This window comes from Mauremys reevesii, linkage group 24 (genome assembly GCF_016161935.1).
Source record: "Mauremys reevesii isolate NIE-2019 linkage group 24, ASM1616193v1, whole genome shotgun sequence".
NCBI classification, from domain to species: domain Eukaryota; kingdom Metazoa; phylum Chordata; order Testudines; family Geoemydidae; genus Mauremys; species Mauremys reevesii.
In genome coordinates, this window is record NC_052646.1 from 6,467,973 (window position 1) to 6,483,188 (window position 15,216).

Consider the following 15,216-nt stretch of genomic DNA (forward strand, 5'->3'; position numbering starts at 1 on the left):
GGAAGTGGGTGTGAGTGTAATTTATGCTCCTCTAAACTCCTGTTTACATTGGTGCAAAGGGGAAGCCGTGTCATTGTGAGTAATTGGGGTAGAAATCAGGCAGAATCTTGGCCAGCCCAGCCGTCCTTCATCAGCCAAACTCCTGCTTCCACTTAACATTGCCTCAGTCAGGGACTGCAGGATTTAGCCCAGGTCACTCCCCAAGCATGGGAGTGTGAGAGGGAAAAGGAAGGACGATGGCCCCCAGCATTAGAGAGCTGCCTGGAAGGGGGTTGTGACAGATCGATCCCCACTTTGCCAGGGGAGTTTCAGCCAATCAGTGCAGCCTAAAAAATGGGGTCCAGGCTAAGGAGATGCTATCAAAGCCCCTAGGGAATTTGGTCTTTTCTGAGCAAATGGCTCTACTCGCTAGCCCGTGTAGCCGTCTATTGCCCACTGTTTCAGAAGGGTCACTGACAAATACGCTTTAATTCTCTCTGCATACTCTGTAGACCCAGAAGCAGCTCTCTAACCAGCCACGTTCCGTTCATTTTTAGCCAGTCCATTGCTAGATCCAAAGGCAGGCAGGTGAGGTGTTTAGCTTCCATTGACTTTGGTAAGAATGAGGCCCCTGACCTGCTTAGCCATGTTTGTAAATCCCACTAGGTGCCTCTCTGCATCCTGAGGCAACTAAATACCTTTGAAAATCTGGCCTGAAGTCACTTTTGAAAATCGTATCCTTCGCTGTCTTGTTTCTCAAACATGTCGGAGCTTTCAGTTTGGTGATTAAAGATGCAATTTAAGTCCTCCAAGATGGGACTCCAAATGTTCATTACAGGTCAGTGTTGTAGCACCAAGAAATATGATACAATAATGGACCAAACGTGGAAGGCTGGGGAGAGACTTAGGTTGGGGCCATCAAAATAACTAAGTGATTTAGGAGCATTCTCCTTTGAAAGTCACTGGGACTTGTGCTCTGAAATCATGTGGGTTTGTTTACATAAATCATCCATGTTCAGGATGTTAAAATAATTCTCAATCATTATATACACTCCTGTGCCATTGAAATGCAGAGGAATTCTACAAGAAATGCTGCACCCTCTGCAGAGTCTTTACCCCACCCCTCTAGCATCTATCACCACAACACATGCTCCTGGGAGGCGTTCCTCACTGGAAATGACTGAGACACTGTATCCAGTCACTGCAGCAGTGCACTAGGCATCAGCCTTTGGGCCAGTGTGTCAGGATTTTATTGGACTTTTTTTTATGAAAATGATCTTTGCCGAGTATCTGGTTTTATCTTCCTTAGGTAAAACTTCTGCATTAAGCTTTGGAATTGAGAAAACAGCCTCCTTTAATAGGACATCGGTGTTGAATATCTATGATAGTTTGGAGACTTTTGCTGGATTTTAAGTGCATTTCCATTCACTTGTACAAAGTTATAGCAGGGTTTTTTTTTAGCATTTAGGCTGCAGAGCATGAATTTAATCAGATTAAGTAATTTCTATTGCTGAGCTATCCATTCCATCTGTGGTAGTTGGAGACCTGACAGACACTGACTATAACAATATTTTATTTCTCCAGTGCTAGGAGTGCAGTTATTTCTGTACCAGACTCAGCGGATCCAGTTTGTTGAAGTTAGTGACACTGCAAAGATCCACTGTTCTGCCAAAGAAAAACTGGAAGGAAGTAGAATGTTTTGGTATTTGAGAAGAGAAGGTGAGAAACCCACCTGCATTAAGCGCTGTTCGGATGATCAAAATGTAAGTAAATTTACTTGCAAACACAAGACACACAGCTCGACTCTGGAAATCAGCAATGTCCAAAAGACTGACTCTGGCATTTACTACTGTGCATATATAGACAGCAGCTACCTGCTTTTTGGGAATGGATCCGCACTGATTGTTGGAGGTAAGGAAACATAGCTTGTTTGAGGACATTAATAACTGATTGACAAAGCATATTTTATGTTCCCAGAGCCAGACTTAGGGGCAGGTGATCCAAGTGACCCCTTGGGGTGCCGGGCTTGGAGGGCGCCAGGTTCAGGGTGCTGTTTTTCCAGTTTGTGAGGGCAAAGGCGAGAAATGACCTTTTGAACTAAAGGACCAGGGTTAACATTCTAGGCTGTCAGCGACTGTAACACTATTTACTACTGGTCACCCAGTGTTGGTGCACAGTTCCATTTCTTGATGTAAGTACATTTCAGTTATTTTTAAAATTAAAAAGTTTCTATTAGCTCAGAGGAAACGTATTTTTATTTGCTTATACAGAGCATGAATCAATACAGATTTGCAGATCCTAGCATGCAAATTTATCGGCTTATATGATAAATAAGTCATGCATGCAAAGTCGTGAAATGGGCTACAAATGCAATAAAAAATAAGGTATTCAAAAGTTTAACAAATGGAGAAGTGGGGCGCTCCTCGCATGGGGCGCCCTTTGGTCTAGGGCAGGGGTCAGCAACCTTTCCGAAGTGCTGTGCCGAGTCTTCATTTATTCACGGTAATTTAAGGTTTCACGTGCCGGTCATACATGTTAACGTTTTTAGAAGGTCTCTTTCTATAAGTCTTTAATATATAACTAAACTATTGTTGTATATATAGTAAACAAGGTTTTTAAAATGTTTAAGAAGCTTCATTTAAAATTACATTAAAATGCAGAGCCCCTCGGACGGGTGGCCAGGACCCGGGCAGTGTGAGTGCAACTGAAAATCAGCTCGTGCCGCCTTTGGCACACGTGTCATAGGTTGCCTACCCCGGTCTAGGGCCAGCCCCGCGTGTTCACAGTAAAATGTGATTCGATACCATAGCTAGTGATGAAGGGCTAAAGGGAACGCATACTTTAAACCAAACAGATCAGCTAAACATTAAATGCTATGAATACAGAAGGAATATCATACACATATATTTTATATCAAAAAACTTAAAACTTGACAGTGCCAGCAAAAAACTATTGAAGTTACTCTGTGACTGTTCAGGGCACCCAGGAGGGGAATATTTCCAACCTAAGAGCCATGACTGCATGAAACTATTTTTCAATGTAATGAAATGTTCTCATCTCTTCATAAAAGAGGACACCATTTCCGTTCTGGCTAAAATAGATATGTATTGTGCTATATTCCAGTTTAGTCTTGGTGTGGTGATTTCATATTTCCTTCTTCAATAGTTATTTTATTTGAATTAATGTCTTAGTGAAAGATTAACATCTTTAGTCAGATTGCAGCTCATCTGATTATCACACTGAATTCACCACCTCCTTCTGCTCAGACAGTTATACCAGCAGCAGCTGGGTGATGCTTCTGGTCCCATTTCCACATGACAGTCAAGTCACTGAGACAGCGAATCTGGCCTGTGTGATCCATGGAGTGTCCGGCCCAGTCCATGTTTCCTGGAGTGTTTCTGGGGAGCTGCAGGAACAGGGGCTGATGCGCTCATTGAAAGCAAAGGATGGATCTTTAACGCTCATAAATCACATCAGCGTCCCCATGGACACCTGGACCAGTAGGAAGAATTTCACCTGTGAAGTCAAATTCAACTCTTCTGGCACCAGTGTGAAGAAAAGTACCAGGTATCCTGCAGGTGAGTGATATGATATTTGAGGCCAATGGCGATTCAGATGTGAAATAGGTGTCAAGTGGGCACAATCAGAGCTGCTTCTACGTAACTTTCCATCCCAGAAAGCTGGAATATTTTATGTCATAATTAAAAGTAGGCAGATTTGCAGAGAATTTGGGGAAAGCTAAACTGAGACATTAAGGGGACCCCAAGACAATGTAGGTCTGATTTCTAGAGCAGCTTTCACCCAGATTGTACCTATAAACACTGTAAATAATAACTACTGGGGAGAGGTGAATACAGAGCTGGGATTGGAAGTTAAAACCAAAGGGTTTAATGAAAAGGTTCAAAAAAGATTCTCTCACCTCCTGACAGTCCACTGGTGTCCGCTTCCTCCACAGCCCATCCCAGCGGGTGTGTGCCGCAGACGGTGCACTATGCAGTGGCCATTTTCCTGGTGGTGTTGATGGTGTCCCTGAGCCTGGCCTGGAGTCACTGCTGTTCTAATCCAGTTAATCAACACACTACAGTCCATCCCAGGTGTGCAGACCTAGCAGAAGCCCTATTAATAGTGGGGCTGATTTCTCACAAAATAATTGAAAACAGTTCTCTCCGTTCCTTCTGTTTGTCCTTATTGAACATTTATTCCTTCCTACACTCGTGTAACGCAGCAGCTCTTCTGTAGAGACGAGTGCTGTATTCAGCCAGGCTCGGTGCTTGGAACCGCCAGTGCATCTGAGGCGGAATGTACCATTTCTATCACTATCATTCTATCATATCACATGGGGCAAACTTCTGCCTGAAATAAGCAGGTTTAACGCCCGTTGCTGGGCAGATTCCATTGGGATGTAACCAGTGATGTAAATTACACAGCAGAGGCCCGGTTAGCCCATCAGTTATAAATGTTCAACTTCCACTGAAGTGGCAGGATAATCTGGGACTGGGTATAAATTGATCAAAAACAGCTGTAAGGGGTGACGAAAAACTTTAATTTCCTCTAATGAGCCATTGGCTGGGTCTTGAAAACAAGTGAATTTAGGATGCAGGCAGTTCTAATACCCCTGTAATTCTGCTAAGCCTGGATTTGGACTTTTCTGTCTCATATGGAAATTCAGCAAACGAGCGAAAGCCACAGACTCAGAGGAGTTAATGGGTACATGAAAATCTTAATCCTAAATTGCTTTTTCAGCCAACTGCTGGATTTTTAAAGCAAGATTCCCAGGATCGTTTCAGTGCTAATGGCGTGCACTGTTTGGATAGTGGAATTTTAAATAAAGCGTAACGATCTGTTTGTAAATGTAACTGTCTGTTCTGTCCAAATCTATCAAATTTTGGCTAATTAACCTTGCGTGGAGGTGTCTAATGTTGCTAAATGTTGTCAAACAGGGTCAAACCGCTTATGCCCAACTGGAGTTTGATTCAAGGAATCACAACCAGAGCAGGGAGCAGCGACCAGTGAAAGGGAAAAGGGGGAAATCGCAGCCCACACGGGATCCAAGCCTGGACACTCACAGCTGTTTCACTGCCGATCTCAATGACAGGACCATCCTGTAAGGTGCTGACTTTCTGTACAAGCTGTTGGTTGGTTTTTACTGCTTCTTACTGCTCTTCACGGCTGCTGCATGTGGCTCAGTTCCAAACTGTAACTGAAAATTAACCCACTCGTCCATCTAGCCTCAGCAGAGCAGGAAATCACAAAAAGAACCAGACCCTTGAAGGTGGGAGATTTCCTAGTGTGATATGAAAGACGTTGTCCTACAGGTATCTTGGTGACATATTGGTGTGTTTCTGGACAAATCCCACCCCTCTGTGGGTGCAGAGGGTCTCAGACCACAGGAGCGGTGCAGTGTCACTTCGTAAAGGGGGGCGGGATTGCAGGAGCCTGCGTGTTACCTACGCACTCCCTGTGCGCCCCGGAGCTTGGCTCTCTGCTCAGTGTGGCCCCAGGGAGAGGGATGGGGTTGGCAGGGAGTGAATCAACCACTACACCAATGCTCTGGACAACTAGGGCCACAGAGCCTGCTCCAGCCCTGACATTGGGGTAGCAGCTCTGCAGTGGCTCCACCACCGTTCTGTGACCCGTGAAGGAGACGATTCCTCCCCTCGTCCCCCCTAGAGATCCTGAGCTCAGTTACTCAGGCTGGGCGCTGGTAACAGGAGCTGGGGCTCAGGGCCTGCCTCACTCACACAGGCCGTCGCAGTGAACTCAGCTACTCTCATGTCTAAGCCGAGCCCTTGGTGGTTTCGAAAGGGGAGGGGGGAGGTTGTACCCACGAGAAATTGAACCTCCACCGGACTGGGCATGAGACTCAGGTGTGTTCCTGGTGGCACAAGTGGGACCAGAAAAACCTAGATGCAGAACCAGCCTTGGCCCCCTGATGTGCACAGCAGAATGGGCAGAACCAGATAGAAGTGACACTTTCCAGCTGGGTGGAGGCTGCTTTTGGCTGCCTCCTAGGAGCTGCCATCAGCAGGACCGAGCCGCCTGGCCAGCAGTATCGTTCCCTGGTGTGCGGGGAGATTCTGAATGGGAAACTATGTCTGAATGGAGCTGCGTGAGGACAGGCTCTCTCCGCATCCCTGTCCTGGAGCAGCTACTCCAATGAATTCCTTGGGAAACGGCTGCTTTTGCTGAAGGACTCGATCCACAGGGCCTCGTGCCAGCACCCGTCTGTCTTCTCTCAGTAACATGCTTTATCAACGGGAGGGGCTCCCCCAGCCACGGAGCCTGCACATGCCGCCTGGTTTGATCCTAACTCCTCGTTTTGAAGTTGTAATTCTAAATGTTGCTCATTTAAAAAAATATGCCACCTCCTCCCTCATGTTTCCGTTCCTTTCTCTAGCAGCTGAGATGCACAAAGCTCAGCATACTCTACTCCAGTGCTTCTCAAACTTTTTGCATTTTTTGGACCACTTGAAAATTGCTGAGGGTCTCGGCAGACCACTTAATGATCTTTCCAAATGTTGTTTGTACCATTAGCTAACTATTGTAAAGCACTTTGGATAAAAGCGCTATATAAAAAAACCCTTAATAATAATTAATGTTTTTTGTTCTACAAATAAAAGCACACAACTCCTATTCTAATATCAGGAGTCTTACCTTTCTAATGCGATGGTTGTGCCCGCTCTCCCCTGCCACAGCAGCCTCCGAGCTGGGCTTGGGAAGGAGTGGGGAGTCTCTCCCCTGCCACAGCAGCCACAGAGCTGAGGCTGGGAAGGAGGGCTGTCTCTCCCTGGCACAGCCCTGGAGCTGGGGAAAGCTGCCTCAGCCCTGCACATCCCAAATTCCCCTCACCCTCTCTTCTCACCCCACTGCCCCCTCCCACATATCCCCTATTGCCCCCAAGGTCACCGCCTCACTTTACATGTGTGTCTTCTGCAGGGTCCAGGTACCTAATTAGTGGCCCTTCAGTCTCGTGTGTGCCTGCCCAGGTGTGCACCTTAGAGGGAACTATCTGCGACCACAGTTTGAGAAGCTCTGCTCTACTCCAGACTCGTTCTTACAGTCTTTGGGCCAGATTCTGCTGTCCCTGACGCTGGTGCACACCCAGGAGAACTCTGCTGAAGGCAGTGGAGTTACTCTGGGTTTACAGGGGTCACTGAGAGCAGTATGTGGCCCTTTGTATTTCATTTGGGGCCAGGCGATGAGCCTCTCACTCCCACTGGGGAGCCGTTAGTCACAGCAGGGTCCCACTGACGTTCCAGGGACTGCTCCCATCCGTAACTTCTCACCCGTGTGGGTACAGGTGTTACAGTCTGACCCTTAACATCCACGTTCTGTTACTGGCTGCTAAACCAGCCCTGTGGCTCACCACAGATGAACACACAGACCTGATTCTGATCTAAGTACTGACCCCAAAGCCACAGCGCGACCGGCCTTGGGCTGGGCTCCCTCCGCAGAGGGTCAGTGCTTGGATGGGAACCTCCTCCAGGGCAGGACATAGGTTAACAAACCGAGCAGGTGACTCCATCACCCTCAGTCAGCAGCAAACGCCCGTCCTGGTGATAGGGGTGTGATGGGGTGTTCACCTCCACTAGGCTAGAAGGGGTTAATGAGGCTGAGAAGGGGCCAGTTAAAGGGATAGGCCCCAGCTGAGGGGAACTAAGTGGCCATAATAACCCCTGAACGATGATGGAGCCCAGCTGAGCAGCAGCAGGTGGGGCTGGTATAACACCAGGAACCCGGCAGCAGAGAAGGGCTGCAGTGAGGAAGGCTACAGTCACGCTCTGGGCACGACAGAGGGAAAGGAGGAAGCCCGGGGCAGAGGAGAAACCCTGAGGACCCAGGCCTTGAAGGAAGGATTTACCTAGGAGGGTGGTGGAGGGAAAGCCTGAGAGAAGCGGAGAAGGAAAAGACTCAGGGAAGCCCCAGCAAGGCGGGACATTGCAGACCTTAGCCGCTGACTCAAGAGTCCCTGGACTGGAAGACAGGTTCCCCTACCAGCCGCTGGGGAAGTGGCACAGTCAGGGCAGTGAGTTTGATGATGACCTGGGACAGTTTGTCCTGTGGCACTTTGATAACCTGGCAGGGGGAAAACACCCAGTGACCCGGCCAGAGGACCAAGGCCTGAAGAGGAAGCAGCTAAGCCAGGAAGAGGAAAAGTGCATCCCTTCTAAATGTGGAATCCGGTTCTCTCTGCAGCTTGTCTTTGCCTGGCACTGAAGGCTGAAAGTTGCAAACCTCCATCAGGAATTTGGTTCCTCAGATACATTGAGCGTCCAAACTGCCCTTTTAAACCTCAACCCCAATAAAACCCTACTGCAAATCCGGGCCAGGTCCTCTGCTGAGCCCACTCTCCTGTTAGCCCACGTTGATCTCCAGGCCGTACATGCGGCTGTCAAGGTTCTAGCCAGGCACTCGGGGTCCAATCCCTGCTCTGCCGCAGGCTCCGTGTGTGACCTGGGGCTGGTCACTTACATCCCAATGACTTTCAAGCCTTAGTCCCTGTAGAAAGTGAGACTCTGCCTCCTAAATCACTTAGGGGCTTTTGAACATGTTTCCTCAAGTCTCTCTGGGCCTCCACTCCCCAGCTGTAAAATGGGCACAATTCCTCCTGACTCTGCAGCAGGGTGGTGAGGATAAAAAGGTAGACAATGAGATTAACAGAGGTTTGCTGAACTGGGGGCCTAGTGCCATGGATGTGCTTTGTTCAGGTGCATTGGCATCATCCCATGCAAAGGTCCTATGGGCCAGGTGAATCAGCTTAGCCAGAACGCAGGCTATGGTTTTGGTGTGGTGTTCACGGTGACCATGAATCTGAGGAAAGTCCATGACTCCTGCAGTGGCTGCTCCTGGCAGGTGAGGCTGGGCCTGGCTCCTAGCCATGGGCCTTGCAATTGGACCTATGTGATCAGAGCCCTACTCAGGTTTGGCACATCTGTCCCTCCGTTTCCACCATTTATAGAGCAGCAGAGGAACCAAAGCTGAGCGCCACTGTGATCACGTGGGCTAGATGCCGATGCTGGGAGCTGGACCCAGCCCCACAGGGCAGGAGGTGCCACTGCAGTGTGAGTGTAGGGTGGTCTTGCTGTCCAACCCTCCACGTGCTCCCTGCTCCCTCCTTTTCCTATGGTGGTTTTCCTGTATCTCTGCCTGGAATTTATTGTCAATCGCCATGATAAAACTGTAGGCCTGGCTATAGCAGAAATCCTGAGTAACTATGGAGCCAGGTATCATTTTCAAAAGTGATCTAGGTCATCAAGTGGTAATCTAAGTCCTGCTGACTTTCTACGGTATCTAAGCTCATGAGAACCAGATTTCGAGATATTTTGGTGCTTAAAGGTTGCAAAATCAATGGGAGTTAGACATTGAAGTCATGGGACACATTTTCAAACATGTCCTAAGATTATCACCCCCAGTCACACTTAACTGATGCAAATTCCTTTTACACTTGATCTTCTTCTGTACACGTCTATTAAGAGCCAAGAGAAAGACAAAGGGACTGTCATGGTTTTGATTTTATTTCTACATTATGTTTTATAAAAACAAATTGAAACCGATCTTAGAAAACCACAGGCTACAGGACAAACACCCATGTTTGCTGCAAAGGGCCAATCGTTTAAAAATAGATCAGAACTGGCTGCTCGGAAAGCTGCACTTGCTGCTGTGGTCAGTTTCAGCCCACTTCTTTTGCCACTTTTCTTTTGTTTGTTCCGCTACCAAAGCGCTTGGGTCGTTTGCTTTTTCACGTCTCACTCCCTGCGTTCGGTTACCAAGGACGTGTAAACTGCTCCCCCCAATTCATCTGCAGCCAGGGGATGGTTAGAGCAAAGGTGAAGCAGAACAGTCCATGAAATAACTGCAAAAACGGGGATTTACCGTTCAGCAGTGTGAAAGAAAGTAAATGTTACAGCACAAACCAGAGACACTGAGAAAATAGCTCAGTCACTAATTATCCACTGTGCAGTGTGGCCTAGTGGATAGAGCACTGGACAGAGACGTGGGTTCTATTCCCAGCTCTGCTGCTGGGTTATTTCGGGTAAGTCACTGCCCCGCTCCGTGCCTCAGTTTCCCCATATATCAAATGGAGGTAACATTACTGACCTCCTTTGTAAAGTGCTTTGGGATCTACTCATGATGTGCCTGGAATTATTAGCATAAAAGGGAGCCAAAGAATATGCACAAGTATCAAAGCCACCCACTCCTGGGATTAATCATGGTGTATTGTGCTGCATGAGGTGTTTGCACTACACCCAGCATGCCCACAAACTCTGGACTAACAAGGCCAGACCCTGTGTTCCTGGTGCACCCAGCACTGTTCCACTCAAATCAATGGGAGTTTGAAGTGTGCAAAATGCAGAATCAGAAACTGCACAGTTTGGAGGCAGGTGACAAAGTCTGAGCTGTTCTGGGGTCTGGAAATTCAGCCACAGGGATTTCCTGGTCTGATTTCTCAAGCGAGCCGAACTGTGAGCGTTCAGGATTAATTTAAAGACCTTCGGTGGAGTGATGCTGATTTACACCAGCTGAGAATCTGGCCTCAAATTACCGTACCGTATCATGTTGTCAAGCAATAAGGTGCAGTAGTGGATAAAATACTGAGGCCGCAGGGAGAAGCCCGTTTATCAGCTGTTCATCACCCATGGCTGGGGCCACACTTCCAGAAGAGCCCAGCTCCCATTCAGGGTACGTCTACACTGCAGCTGAGAGGGTAGCGGCTCAGGCTAGTGCCCTGAAAAATAGTAGTGTGGCCACAGCGGCACAGGTAGCAGCTTAAGCTGACCTCCTGGACACGTACTTGTACAACTGGCCTGAGCCACCGCCCATGTCTCTGTGGCCATACTGCTATTTTTAGCACGTTAGCTTAAGCAAAGCTAACACATGTCTGTCTACCCAGGCTGGGAACTACCCTGCCAGCTGCAGTGCAGACGTATACTTAGGCACCTCAATAAGGGCCAGATTTGTACAAGTGCTCGGCTCGTTAGATGCCCATTGGATCCTGATCTCTTGGGAATCGAGCCGTAAGTGTGCCAGTGGGGGCTAAGCACAGTTGAAAATTGTGCCATTCATTAAGTGCCTAAATGGGAGCTGGACTCTTTAAAAATCTGGCCCCAGTGGTGGATGCTTATCCCTTGGGAAAATCATTTGCAATAGGCAGCAGGGTACCATGCTGTCTACAGAATCGCACCATTAGTCCGTGTCATATGCAGCAGTCTGACCCGTCAGAAAGCCCTGGTACCTGCTGTCTCGGCACTAGACATTCTTCTGTGCCACAAGTACTCCTGTTCTTTTTGCGGATAGAGACTAACACGGCTGCTACTCTGAAACCTGTCTTCTGTGCTGAACTATCTCAGGCATATTCTACATTGTGCCACATCTTAATGGTTATTTTGTTATTGTTCTAATATATCCATATTTGATTCAAATGCAGCAACAGCCGACAAGAAATAGATTGTCCCCAAAGGGTTCTTTAAAAAGCCTCGGTGATAAGCATCTATCACCACAGTACAACCCCCTCAGCAGTTCCGACCAGGAGGTTAGACCCTTTGCACTTGAGCAGCTTGCCAGACAGATGCTTTAGATTTCATCTTTCAGGATATTGTTTGTAACAGTCATGCTGTTCACCAAATATTTGCTTTTGTCTTTCTTGGGTAAAGCTTTTGCTTTAGTCGTATCATAAAGCTTTAGAATTAAAAAAGGACCCTTTTCAATAAGACATTCATGATGTCTGGTAGCTTAGGACAGGTCTGCTACAGTTTAGATGCTCTTCCATTTACTTTTGCACAATGGAATCTGATTGCATTTGGTTTAATTCTGAACAATTCAGTTTATTTAGGGCAGATTGTGACCTGCTGAAAATTGACTCTAATAACACAACCTCTTTTCTTCCTGCAGTGGTACGAGTGCAGGGGTATCTGCACCAATTTCAGCCGTTCCTGTTTGTGAACATTAATGATACAGCAAAGATCCAGTGCTCTTCCAAAAAACAATTTGTAGCAGGAGGTCTGACAGCTCAGTGGTACAGGAGACGGGAAGGTGAGGCCCCCATGTTAATTAAGAGATGCTCAGATCATCAAAACGTAAATAAAGTTGCTTGCATATCGGAAGGAGACAACTTGACACTGGCAATCTACAATGCCCAGCGGAGTGACTCGGGGGTTTATTACTGTACCGATTCGTACATCATCTTCTTGACTTTTGGCAACGGATCCACCCTGATTGTTGGAGGTAAGAAAACAGAACTGGAAGTTTAGAAAAGAAATGGAATGACAATGCTGACATAGTTCATGTGCGTGTTGAAATGTAAAAAGCTGCTGTGATTGTTTATCAAAGATACCATTGTTAAAAGAGAGAGTGTCTGAAACCAAAAAGGAGCAAGTAAACAGTAATTGCTCAAAGAACAGAAAATATATTTTTGCACAATTAAAAATAGGAAAATAAACTGCTGAAGACTGGAAATATTTTAATTTAAGAGCCATGCTTGAATTATGTGAAATTAGGAAATGTTCTTAGGGCTGCATCAGTTCCTGAGACAGCACAGAGTTTCCCATCTTCTAAGCTCAAATATGTGTTTAGTTTTGGTTGGAATTCATTTGATTTTTCAGATTCTCCATATTTTACTACTGTACAACACATTTTTCCTTTGAGCTACTTTCACCTTTGATTAACCCCTTGAATTAATCAGGTATGATTAACCCCCAGAATTAAACTGCAGCTCAGTTGAGTGTCACACTGGACACTCTGTTTTATTTTGCTCAGACAGTTACACCACCAGCAGTTGGGTGCTGCCTCTGGCTCCATCTCCCCACGGCCTCCTCTCCTCCGGGACAGCTGATCTGGCTTGTGTGGTCCATGGAGTTTCCAACCCAGTCCAAATTTCCTGGAGTATTTCTGGGGATCTGCAGGAACAGGGGCTGATGCATTCGCTGAAAGTTAAGAATGGCTCCTTGGTGTTCATAAATCACATCAGCGTCCCCGTGGCCACCTGGACCAGTGGGAAGAATTTCACCTGTGATGTTAAATTCAACTCTTCTGGCACCAGTGTTAAGAAAATTGCCAGGTATGTTGAAGGTGAGTGATATTATACTTGAGAATAAAGGAAACGAAGAGATAATATGCATGTGAGGTGGCCACATGAGAGCTACCTCGATGTAATTTGCCATTACAGAAAGCTGGAATATTCTGTCATAATTAAAAGTAGGCAGATTTGCAGAGAATTTGAGAAAATATAAACTGAGACATTAGAGGGACTCCAAGACAGTGTCGGTCTGATTTCTAGAGCAGCTTTCACCCAGATTGTACCTATAAAGCACTGAAAGAATTAAATAAGAACAACTACTGGGGAGAGGGGAATTAAAACCCAAGGCTTTAATGAACAGGTGCAAACACAGTTCTCCCAACTCCACTGGTGTTAGCTTCCTCCACAGCCCATCCCAGCGGGTGTGTGCCGCAGACGGCGCGCTATGCAGTGGCCATTTTCCTGGTGGTGTTGATGGTGTCCCTGAGCCTGGCCTGGAGTCACTGCTGTTCTAATCCAGGTAATCAACACACTACAGTCCGTCCCGGGTGTGGAGACGTAGCAGCAGCCCTGTTAATAGTGGGGCTGATTTCTCACAAAATTTGAAAACAGTTCTACCTGTTCCTTCTGTTTGTCCCTATGGAACATTTATTCCTTCTTACACCCCTGTAATGCAGAAAATCTTCTGTTGAGGCTCGGTGCTTGGAACTGCTATTGCATCTGATGGCTGAATATACTATTTCTATCACTCATCATTTACGTTATCACACGGGGCAAACTGCTGCCAGAAATAAGACCATTTAACTGCTATGGGAATATCTGGGCAAATTCCATTGGGATGTAACCAGTGATATAAATTACACAGCAGAGGCCTGGTTACCCAATCGGCTGTAAATGCACAACTCCCATTGAATTGGGAGGATAATCTGGGCCTGGGTATAAATTGATCGGAAAACAGCTGTAAGGGGTGAAAAAAACTTTAATTTCCTCTAATGAGCCATTGACCGAGTCTTCAAAATGAGTGAATTTAGGATGCAGGCAGTTCTAATACCCCTGTAATTCTGCTAAGGCTGGATTTGGCCTTTTCTGTGTTTTGGAAATTCAGTAAAAGAGCGAAAGCCGCAGACTCAGAGGAGTTAATGGGTACATGAAAAACTGTCTCAATCCTAAACTCCCTTTTCAGCCAACTACTGGACTTTTAAAGCAAGATTCCCAGGATCGTTTCAGTGCTAATGACGTGCACTGTTTGGACAGAGGAATTTTAAATAAAATGTAACAATCAGTTTGTAAATGTAACTGATTGTTGTGTCCAAATCTATCGAAGTTTTACTAACTAACCTTGCGTGGAGGTGTCTAATGTTGCTAAATGTTGTCAAACAGGGTCAAACCGCTTATGCCCAACTGGAGTTTGATTCAAGGAATCACAACCAGAGCAGGGAGCAGCGACCAGTGAAAGGGAAAAGGGGAAATCGCAGCCTACATGGGATCCAAGCCTGGACACTCTCAGCCATTTCACTGCCGATCTCAATGACAGGACCATCCTGGAAGGTGCTGACTTTCTGTACAAGCTGTTGGTTGGTTTTTACTGCTTCTTACTGCTCTTCACGGCTGCTCCATGTGGCTCAGTTCCAAAATGTAACTGAAAATTAACCCACTCGTCCATCTAGCCTAGGCAGAGCAGGAAGTCACAAAAAGAACCAGACCCTTGAAGGTGGGAGATTTCCTAGTGTGATATGAAAGACTTTGTCCTACAGGTATCTCAGCAACATATTGGTGCGTTTCTGGACAAATCCCACCCCTCTGTGGGTGCAGAGGGTCCCAGACCACAGGAGCGGTGCAGTGTCACTTCATAAAGGGGGGTGGGATTGCAGGAGCCTGTGTGTCACCTACGTGCTCCCTGTGCACCCTGGAGCTTGGCTCTCTGCTCAGTGTGGCCCCAGGGAGAGGGATGGGGTTGGCAGGGAGTGAATCCACCACTACACCAATGCTCTGGACAACTAGGGCCACAGAGCCTGCTCCAGCCCTGACGTTGGGGTAGCAGCTGTGCAGTGGCTCCACCACCATTCTGTGACGCGTGAAGGAGACAATTCCTCCCCTCGTCCCCCCTAGAGATCCCGAGCTCAGTTACTCAGGCTGGGCGCTGGTAACCGGAGCTGGGGCTCAGGGCCTGCCTCACTCACACAGGCCGTCACAGTGAACTCAGCTACTCTCCTGTCTAAGCTGAG

At 47.1% G+C, this 15,216-nt stretch overlaps 2 protein-coding genes across 2 annotated transcripts; both read left to right on the plus strand.

The window, feature by feature from the left end:
* Positions 1-1,211: 1,211 nt before the first annotated feature.
* On the plus strand, positions 1,212-5,456 carry LOC120390451 (immunoglobulin kappa light chain-like). The gene is made up of 5 exons (XM_039513142.1): positions 1,212-1,288; positions 1,564-1,890; positions 3,246-3,557; positions 3,935-4,073; positions 4,920-5,456. Exons 1-5 carry the CDS (start codon positions 1,246-1,248, stop codon positions 4,990-4,992), a joined length of 894 nt encoding a protein of 297 aa, XP_039369076.1. The 5' UTR covers positions 1,212-1,245; the 3' UTR covers positions 4,993-5,456.
* Positions 5,457-8,986: 3,530 nt separating this feature from the next.
* LOC120390497 (immunoglobulin kappa light chain-like) lies at positions 8,987-14,454 on the plus strand. Its single transcript, XM_039513207.1, has 5 exons — positions 8,987-9,041; positions 11,869-12,201; positions 12,733-13,044; positions 13,389-13,511; positions 14,372-14,454. The coding sequence occupies exons 1-5, from the start codon at positions 8,987-8,989 to the stop codon at positions 14,401-14,403; spliced, it is 855 nt and encodes a 284-aa protein (XP_039369141.1). The 3' UTR covers positions 14,404-14,454.
* Positions 14,455-15,216: the final 762 nt, after the last annotated feature.

Bases quoted from the DNA above. Each gene is read 5' to 3' on its own strand.
- LOC120390451 (XM_039513142.1), top strand. From the start codon at position 1,246: ATGAAAATGATCTTTGCCGAGTATCTGGTTTTATCTTCCTTAG. The intron at 1,891-3,245 runs GTAAGGAAACAT...CCTTCTGCTCAG, and splicing joins ATCCGCACTGATTGTTGGAG to ACAGTTATACCAGCAGCAGC. The intron at 4,074-4,919 runs GTGTGCAGACCT...GTTGTCAAACAG, and splicing joins CACACTACAGTCCATCCCAG to GGTCAAACCGCTTATGCCCA.
- LOC120390497 (XM_039513207.1), top strand. From the start codon at position 8,987: ATGCCGATGCTGGGAGCTGGACCCAGCCCCACAGGGCAGGAGGTGCCA. The intron at 13,045-13,388 runs GTGAGTGATATT...CACTGGTGTTAG, and splicing joins AATTGCCAGGTATGTTGAAG to CTTCCTCCACAGCCCATCCC. The intron at 13,512-14,371 runs GTAATCAACACA...GTTGTCAAACAG, and splicing joins TCACTGCTGTTCTAATCCAG to GGTCAAACCGCTTATGCCCA.